The sequence below is a fragment of the Gossypium arboreum genome, chromosome 8 (assembly GCF_025698485.1).
Source record: "Gossypium arboreum isolate Shixiya-1 chromosome 8, ASM2569848v2, whole genome shotgun sequence".
In the NCBI taxonomy this organism is placed as follows: Eukaryota; Viridiplantae; Streptophyta; class Magnoliopsida; order Malvales; family Malvaceae; genus Gossypium; species Gossypium arboreum.
In genome coordinates this window covers 6,451,901-6,461,686 of record NC_069077.1, presented here as the reverse complement: position 1 = coordinate 6,461,686, position 9,786 = coordinate 6,451,901, and the positions used below count along the sequence as shown (strand labels likewise).

General features: G+C 31.3%; 1 protein-coding gene across 5 annotated transcripts; it reads left to right on the top strand.

Moving 5' to 3' along the window:
- The first annotated feature begins 6,246 nt into the window (after positions 1–6,246).
- LOC108467642 (SNF1-related protein kinase regulatory subunit beta-3-like) lies at positions 6,247–9,422 on the top strand. 5 transcript variants are annotated; one of them, XM_017768351.2, is made up of 5 exons: positions 6,247–6,448; positions 6,533–6,637; positions 6,854–6,981; positions 8,544–8,600; positions 8,678–9,422. In XM_017768351.2, the coding sequence occupies exons 4-5, from the start codon at positions 8,574–8,576 to the stop codon at positions 9,002–9,004; spliced, it is 354 nt and encodes a 117-aa protein (XP_017623840.1). In that variant the 5' UTR covers positions 6,247–6,448; positions 6,533–6,637; positions 6,854–6,981; positions 8,544–8,573; the 3' UTR covers positions 9,005–9,422. The 5 variants fall into 5 exon arrangements, with proteins under 5 accessions (XP_017623840.1, XP_017623844.1, XP_052887428.1 ...); XM_017768355.2 differs by lacking the exon at positions 6,247–6,448 and having other exon boundaries at positions 6,484–6,637; positions 8,549–8,600; XM_053031468.1 differs by lacking the exon at positions 6,247–6,448 and having other exon boundaries at positions 6,484–6,637.
- The last annotated feature ends 364 nt before the right edge of the window (positions 9,423–9,786 follow it).

Sequence of the window (9,786 nt, the reverse complement as noted above, 5' to 3'; positions counted from 1 at the left end):
AAAGGAATGCCAAGTGTATGGCAAAAATAAAATACATGTGTAATAAGTATTATACATACATTTGTAATACATGTATGTATTTACTTATTATTTAAGTAAATAATTAATGTATTTATTATTATTAAATTGATATTATATGATGAATAGATTAAATAAAGACAAGTGTATGGTAATGATTTGGTACAAATGTATTAATAAAAAAATACATACATTTGTAATATATGTATTTGATATTAAATGGATATTTATTATTTAGTGAAAGATATTTATTAAATAAATAATTATATTATAATATATTTATATGATAAATAAATGTAAAATAACAAGTGTATGGTGGGGATGAAATACAAATGTAATAATATATGTGTGCCCAAGTGTAAAATAAATATTTGATATTAAGTAGATATTTAATAAAGTCATTATTATTATTATTGTTAATATATATATATATATATATATATATATATATATATATATATATATATATATAAAAGTAAAACAAAAGAAAAAGAAAGAAGAAAGGAAACAGAGAATGAGACGAAACAGGGGAAAGAAAGGAAGGAAAGAAAAATAAAAGGAAAATTGGGGTTTTTGAAGCCTTAAGCTTTACTAGGTAAGTCAATTTGATCCCCTTTCTTGCAATTTTGATGTTTATGAAATTTTAGAGAAGAGTACTACATGAATTATATCAAAAGTTAGGGAGTTAATGAATTTTAATGTGTTGATTAAGTTGAACAAAAAGATGAATTAAGGGTTAAATTGATAGAAATTCAAGTTAGAAATGAAATAAGGATTGAATTGTAAAGTGATTCATAAGTTTTATGCTTTAAGGACTAAATTGAAAGAATTTTGAAATTATGATTTTATGATGAAAAATAGATAATTATGTCTAATTTTGGTTAAAAATTGAGTAGAAATAAAGTATGAATTAAGATAGAAAAGTAAGTGAATTTAGTTAGGATTAAATTGAAATTAAAGTAGAAAATCAACATTTTGCATTAAGACTGTTTGGGACAGCAGCAGTAGTTTAAGTTTGAAAAAGCACCAAAAATTGTATAAATTGAATTAGAGGATGAATAAAATATGGAATTAAATCTTATTGAGCCTAATTTCTTATAGAAGAAACGGTTTAAGCAATTGAATTGTAAATTATAAGATATAATGAGTTTTGTGAGACAAGGTCAGAATGAATTCGGGTTCCCCTATTCTGACTTTGGAAAATCACCAAAATTGAAGAAAAATAATTATAGGATTAAATTTATATGTTTAGAATTAATAATGATTCTATTTTCAGAAGAAATCAACGGAATATTATCCGAGTTCTGTATTGTGAGATAATTAATTTTTAGTGAGAAAGGTTGGAACTGTCAGATAGCAGAATAGGGGTGAATTTAAAGAATAAACTGTACCTAATGGATAAACTAAAAATTATGAAAATTTTATGGTAAGAATATATATGAGTCTAGTTTCAGGAAAAATTAACGGATCTTAATTTGGAGTTCCGTAGCTCGGGTTATAAATAATTTAGTGACTATGACATAGATGGACAGCTTGAATATTCATAAAAGTAAATAATAAAAATTATAGATAATGTTACTTACAAGTGTGTTATATACACTAAGGATGTGGAATGGAGAGGAGGAGGAGGAAAATATGTATGAATATTCATCTAGCATGGCTAATTTGCATGTTTTAGGCTCGGGACTAAATTGAATAAAAGTAAAACTTTATGGGTAATTTTGTAAAATGTCAAAATGACCAAATTGCATGAAATGGATTATTTTATTATTTAAATTACAAAATTGAATGAAATTATTAATTTAGTTCAAGATCGGGGGAAAACATGTTTTAGGGATTAAATTGAAAAGTGTTGAAATTATGGAAAATTCTGATATTTTATAGAATTCATGGATTTTTATCAATATGTATGAGAATAATATCTAGAAATAAGAATTAAATTGCAAGAATTTTATTTTCCTGACCTTAAGGATGAAATCGTCATTAATTAAAAGTTTAGGGGCAAAATGGTAATTTTTCCTAGAGCATTAATTAAATGCATTAGAATATGAAATGAATGAAAATGATGATCAAATTTATTTATAAAGATCCGGACGACTCAAATATGAGACTTGATCGTAGAAAATAAAAGATATCGGATTAATGAAATTATAAACACAAAAAAGCAATGAGGTAAGTTTGTGTAACTTGAATTGTATTTTAAATACTTGAAATATTTGGTTATGTGATGAAAATATGATTTGAATGTTCAATTCATGATAATTGATGAAATATTGCTAATACTCGATATAAATTGAAAATGAAGCCCGGTTGAATGAAAGGAAAATTCGATGGATCTCTTAAAAGGAATTGACGGTAAAAAGGATCTAGCCCGGACGGGTGATCCTATTCTGATACAGCCCTCTGAAGAATACGTGTAAAATGGATTTAGCCGGATGGGTAATTCAATTAGGTGCTGAATTTAGCCTTGGACTGTAATTCGATCCAAGCTCATTAGAGTAATTGTCATTGCAGGGAATTTAACTTGGACTGGTAATCCCGACAATACTGTATGAGTTTATATTACAGGGGATTTAGCCTAGACTGGTAATCCCACTGTAAGGATGAGGTTCGCGGGAGTTTGCTCTCTGATATGAAATGTGTAAGACCATGGTTGAAAGATACCATGGCAACCTGATATGAAATGTGTAAGACCATGGTTGAAAGATACCATGGCAACGTGACATGAAAAGAATAAGACCATGGTTGAAAGATACCATGGCAACATGACAGAAAATGAATGAGTAAGACCATAGTTGAAAGACACTATGGCATCATGTCAAAGATAAATAAGACCGTGGATGGAGACGCTATGACATATATTGAACAATTGATATTCATGTAATACTTATTAGATGACGAATGGTTATATGAAATGGTTGTGTGAAATGTTTACAAGAGTTGGTCATATGGAAATATATGTACAAAATAGTTGTATGAAATAATTATGAAGATAATTAAACGAAATAAGTATAAGTACATGGAATATAATTTATGTCAAGTTTGATATAAACTATTACCTAATAAATATACATAAAATATATGGAAATGATGGAGCACGAAATATTGATATAATGAAATGAATGATATATGCTTATGAAGAAACGGTAAGAGTATGATATGTTTCATGACATGTACATATATGATTATCTTTGATATGTTGATACAAGGAAATTATGTAAGTTGAGACTATTATTAAACTCAAGTGCGATATGTAGAGAAAATAAGTATATCAATGTTGAATTTAGATGAAATGTGTGCAAGTATACTAACAATGATGTTGTTTGACGCTTAGACAAGTGCCAAACTATTGATTGAACGGTAACATGTTTAATTATAAGGAGCATTGAAATAGTAAGTACTTAGATGAAAATAAAATTTAAGATTTTGCGAAATTTTTTTTATAATCCCGATTTAATTCCGGTTGGTTTCTAATGTATGTTTGGGGCTTCGAGGGCCTAATAGAGAGATGTTATAATTATTTCTAAAATATGAATAATAAATGACTCAGAATTATCTGAAAATGTTCAATAAACTCCGGTAATGCCTCGTACCCTATTCCGGCAATGGATACGGGTTAGGGGTGTTACACACCTTTACATATTCTTCTTTCATGAATTACTTATACTAATTGATCCTTTAAGATGAACTTTATACGGATCCTAACCTTACCGGATTCTTATACAGAATTGAAAACTATCAGATTATTAGACAGATCATGTGTTAATCAACCTAGGCAGTCGTATAACATATCATGAGAACATTCTGATTTTATGGACAACATATACTTCAGATAACCTTTTCTATACAACCTGTAACACTCAGATGTGACGGATGCTTTTCCTTACATAGCATAAACAATTTCAGATCTATCAACTCTTAGACTTCTCATGGTTTCGAATATGCCAAATTACTTATGACAGACTACTATGGTGAATTCACCATTTAGGAACACTACTGAAAACTCTTTTAAGAAATGCTTTTAAGTCATATTCAATTTCATCACAAGGTTAACCAAATATAGATATCTTCAAACTTACTCAGATCTTTACCATAAAATCATCTAATAGAGGAGTCTTTAAACTTACCCTGATCACGCCATAAAATCTTTACAAAATACGCCACATAGACATCATGGAATACGCCACAAGGGCTTTACAGAACACGCCACAAAGGCTTTGCAAAATATTATGTATTTACTTTCCCAGTGGACTATTTTAGAGGGTGCCATGAGTTTCTCCCACATGGTCTTATACATATTTTCATGTTGTGCTCTACCAATCCTATTTGTATCTTACTGGAGGCAACACCATGAGTATTCTCATTGTCATATGATGCCATGGGTCTCTACCACATGGTTTTACACATATTTTCATATCATGATTTGCTAATATTAGCAATATACCTGTCCTATTAGAGGCATCACAAATGGTTGTTTACTCAATTATCATAAAACACACTTACTTAGATTCATTCACATGCTTCTGACAAATTCATACTCTTCTATACCTGACTTCACGTGCGTATATACCACACATTATTTTATTCATGCAACAACTCATATAGCTCATTTGTCATCATGTAGTAACCTTACGATACTTCATAAACACATACACTAATTAGCTATTAGAGTAGACATCAATATATGAATAACTATGTATAATCTAAGATCCATGAGTCAGGTTAGAGACTCATCTAAAACTCACCTTTACTTTATCTCTGAGTTCCAAATTCGATTGTCATTCTCGAACTAGCAATATCAACTGCTTAATAGATCATGGAACTTCATTAAAATCCTATTTATAGACAATATACTAATATCTTAATCACAGATGACCTACATGCAAGGCCTCTTATACATACCCTACTGTTAATATGCTTTTTAACAATCTTCCTCTTACAAAATCATAACATGCAAAGCTATCAGACTTATCAGGATGTTGAAACACCTACTTTTTAACCCAAAAACCTTAGCTTCCATTTGAACGAATAAGAAGAGAATATTTGGTTTCAAAAAGAATCTAAATGTAGAACAAAAGGAAAAAAACCATCTGAATGTTCCATTCATACCATATATATATATATATATATATATACTCAATTCGCCTTAATGGATCTTGATAAGTGTCAACTGTATACAGAAATTGTCCTTTTGAATAACCTATAAAAACAAGGAGAAATATAAAAGAGAATCCTGTACAGATGCTATTTGACCAGTCAATTCATTCAGTTGACTCCTAACCATATCACGTTATAGAACCTACCTTGAATAGTGTTCAAGCAAACTGAACGTACTATCCCTCCAGCGATAACTCTCATAATGGGTGCTCTTTGTTTTTCGTACTCTTTCTTTATTTGAAGAATATCCCTAATTGATATTCTGATATACTTCAACGGGCAAATACTTTATGTGCCAAACTTTAACTCGCTAGAAATATATAAATTGGCGATCTACGTTAACATAGTGGACCAAAACAAACAACATTCATATCTATTCACCTTCTTCTTGGATCCGCCAAATTTGGGGTGTTATAAAATCATCATTTCAAATAAAAAATTTTAGGTTAAATTCTACAATTGGTCCCTATATTTTTTCATTTTCAGCAATTTTTTTTCTTTTACGTTCTTTTAACATTCCTTTTTTTCATCTTCTTATTTTCCATTCTCTTCTCCTTCTCCCCCTGTTTTCTTCCCTTTTTCATTTTTTAACGTAGTTTTTCTATAATTTTCATTTGTTAAAACTAGTCCACAAGCTCGCATCACTTGAAAAAAATTAAATTGTTCAAAAAAATAAAAGTATAGAGATTAGTTTTAACAAATAGAAAACATAGAAAAACTATAGTAAAAGAAATGGAGTAGGGAGGAAAACCGATTGTATAGATTAATCTAAAATTTTGTTTAAAATGATGATTTAACATGCAAGATCAACTTACCGTTACACCGTTAACCGCGATTAACGGCTCAGTGACTAGAATGTTACAATGTGATAATGCAAGTGACTAAAATGTAATATTTTAAACATAAAGGACTAAAATACAAGTTGAGGTATACAAAAATAACTATTTTAATTATTTAAAAAATTCATTTTTTGAAATATGTAGTTTATCCTTTATAAATTTTTAATAAAAATTTTTTGGTTATTTTTTTAAAATTTAAAATTGGATTCATAGGAGTCATGCTACAAAATGATAAAAACGTCAAATTGAGAGAAGAGAGGGGCAATTAGGAAGCAAAAATTTATGAAAGTAAAACAAAGTAATAGTAATGGTGCATGGTCGTGTCTTGTCTGGCAAAAGCTCCGCCCTGAATTTTGTTTCTGCCTCAAAAAAAAATTTCTCCTTTTTTAACTTCTTATATTTTGTTGAGATGGCATATCCTCTAAATTAAAAAGGTTAATTAATTCTTCTTTTCATTTATTTAGTATATAAACTTTATTATCGTTGATGCTTTTAATCAAACATATTTTTCATAGCAGATTCTTGTGGCGGATTCCCCTACCACTCTTATTTTGGCTTCTTCTCCAACTGTTGCCTATTTTTACCCCCTTTACTTTATTCTGGAAATTTTTCTTCTTCATAGGGTAAGCCACAAATCCTTCTTTGTATTAAATTTCTTTTTGTCTCTTAATTTTCAAACGTCGGTTGCTTTCTATTTCTCTTTCTTCAAGTCCCATCTTGTACTTTTTTTTGAGCTCAGGTTTCCAGTGAATCCTTGGGGTTTGAAATGTTTTTATTTGGGGGCTAAGTTTTTAACCTGCTGCATTTAATTTGATCTGGGTTTGCTTTTATTTTTGCAGCTAAGCTGGATGACAGTGGAAAAATATTTAATTATTTTGGGTTAAAGTTTGGTTTTTTTAAGGACAAACTTGGGTGTTGAAAGCTGGAGTTTTGGTGATTGAAGGCGATTGGGCCGCTATCAAATCGGGTCAGTGTTAGTTAACAAAAAATTCCCCTGGCTTTTATATTGCTCTTAGAGTTGGTCTGTAATTTCTGCAAGGATTTTGTTTATTCTTTTTAGCTTTGCATTGTGTGCTTTGAAGATATTTTTTATGCTCTATGTTATGGTCACTCTTGTTATAAAGATTGGATATTGTAATGAATTCTAGCGTAGTTTGGGGCATTTGGCTAGAGAATCCCTAAAAGAGTGAGTAAGACCACGTTTAGAAATGAATTTCAGCAGAATTCTGGGGATTTTATTGCCCATTATGTTATGGAATTGAATAGGACTGAGGATTTTTGCCTGTTTGACACAATAGCCTCAGCTGACCTTTGTGATAAAATAAATCTTCAATATAAAATTGCATGATCCTTCGGTTTATCACAGAGTTCTTCCCTCACAAACAACAATTTTTTCTAATGTTTTTACGTGAGACGATTTTATTTATTGGTAAAAGAAAGATCTTTGAAATGTACGTAGAGTTATTTATGCCATTTTGTGGATCATTTCCACTTTAGAAGGCCTTATAGGCACATCTTTTCTGCATAAAGACAAGGCATCGATTGATAGACAGGGATCTACCTGTAGGAATTTAGGTTTTAGTTTGCTGGTGAGTGTTAACTTGGCCGTGTAAAAAACATCTGAATGTCAGTTATACGAACATTTTACCGAATAACAAGATTCTTCTGTGCGAGTGTTACCCTTGTTATTGACCTGTGGGCAAGCAAAAGATGCTTTACTCATACTTTCTAAACGTTTTTTCTTTGAATTTATCAGAAAATTTAAGATACTTTATTTTTATATATTCCTGCCAGATACGATTCCTCCTCCTCCCTCCCTCCCCCACCTTGTTACAAAGTTGGAACTAGTGTGCTTATGTCATTTCTGCTGGTCTTCATGAACTATGCCTTGTTTCTGTTTTCCATTTTCTCAGCAATATGTTTTGCAGCTGTCATCTGAGTTCACCTGCTCCATTCTTTTACAAGGTTGTCCAGCTTATTTTGCTGTCTTCTGCACTTGTTATTCATAGTAGGTCATTTGTTGAGTGTTCTATTGATGTGTGGCTCGACTCATGTCTTCATTTATGGCCTGACTTAACTACTAGTAATCTTTCTTCTTCATGAAGAAGGAAACCTAGGCTGATTGGTGCTCGTAGAATACTGGATTCTCAAATTTAAATGTTATGGAACTTATTTAAGAATCCATCAATGCTAATTCTGGTTATCAGATCATGCACTATCTGTGTCCTTTACTTGGACTAGAGGAAATTAAGGCAGAAGAGCTGCCTCATCTTTTATATATTATTGTCTGCAAAGCGATGGGGCTTAATTGGCCTGTGGCAAAGTTTCGTCTAGACAGTAATGTTCTAGTATGGCTTGTTCTAGTTTTGAACGGGGCTTTTTTGAATTATGGTTTGATGATTGTTTTTTCTTTGTCAAATCCCAAGTGAGTGTATATTTTTTCAGTTGTTAATTTTTACCTGTTGCTTTGTTAGACTTTGAAATTAGGAACATTGGCTTTGTTTCTGGCTTACTTGTGTTATGATTTAGGCCAGTTACCCTCTCGTGTCATCTCTCAGTATGAACAACCAATACAGTGAAGATAAAGTAAGTCATTGAGTCTTGGTGATTCTCTAGACCATTAAAAAAATTGCATAGTTTTGAACATGCAGTGTTTTGTACAGGATGAAGCAACTGTCATGGGGTTTGAAGTGCCAAGATCACCAGATTCAAGTTATAATAATGTATACCCTGGGAACGAAGATGAAGCACGTGACCCACCAGTTGTCCCTCCTCACCTGCATCGTACCTTGCTTAGGTACCCTGCTAGCATGAACACATCCGGGAATCTTCCCTTGCCTGAAAACGTGATTCTAAATCATCTTTACATTGAAAACCGAGAACCACCAAGATCTGTGGTGGCACTTGGGTTCACTCAACGCTTTCGTGCAAAATATGTTACTGTTGTGCTATACAAACCAGTTCCAAGAAGGGGAAGTAGCAATACTTAATGCGTGAATCAAGAGTAGACCTTCATTGGGTTGGTTGGTTTGCCTTTGTGATGCAATTAGTTGCAATAGATTCGAATACAGAAATAGCAGAAAGAAGTATTTATTGGTTTCGCAGCAGTTGATGGCTTGGAGGTTTTCCATTGAACCTTAGGTCAACACTTATCGATTACATTTAGAGTTGTTCTATATATATATATATAAAGCTCTCTTTATTCTTTTAGACTGGTATGTGTGGTGTTGTGCTGCCTAAGTAAGGTACTAAACTTAAAGCTCTTGTATTTGTGGGGCATTTAATCAAAGGATTCATTCATTTTGATGGGCATGCCTGCCATAGTTGTCGAATTCACCAATTTAAATGTACTGAGACCGGATCTTATGGAGGTTGAATAAAATAAAAAAAAAGTAAAATACTTAATGACCAGAGCTGTCGTGGGTGAAGTCTTGCTCAAGATTTTTCAATCCTACGTAAAAAATAAAAAGGAATTAAGTTATTACAAAAATAACAAATAATAGAAAAGAGAGAAGATAAAAAGTAATATTTCGAAATAATTTAGAATAAACTCAAGATGAGATTTTCAGTATTTTTCAGCTTTAGATGTGAAGTTCAGTTTAGATGTCGAAATTTTGTCATTTTTGGTGCCGAAGTTCGTCACAGATTGTACATTCTTTTTACTTAATGCTAAGTTGATTAAAATGATGGAATAACAATTTCAAACCATTGTCGAAACTATTTTTTTGAAAACGGGAATCGACTTTAAAAATTAAAACGGGAGTCGCCACCG

Excerpts from the sequence above, each read along its gene's own strand:
- LOC108467642 (XM_017768351.2), top strand. The coding sequence starts at position 8,574 with ATGAACAACCAATACAGTGAAGATAAA. Across the intron at positions 8,601-8,677 it reads ACCAATACAGTGAAGATAAA|GATGAAGCAACTGTCATGGG; the intron begins GTAAGTCATTGA and ends TGTTTTGTACAG.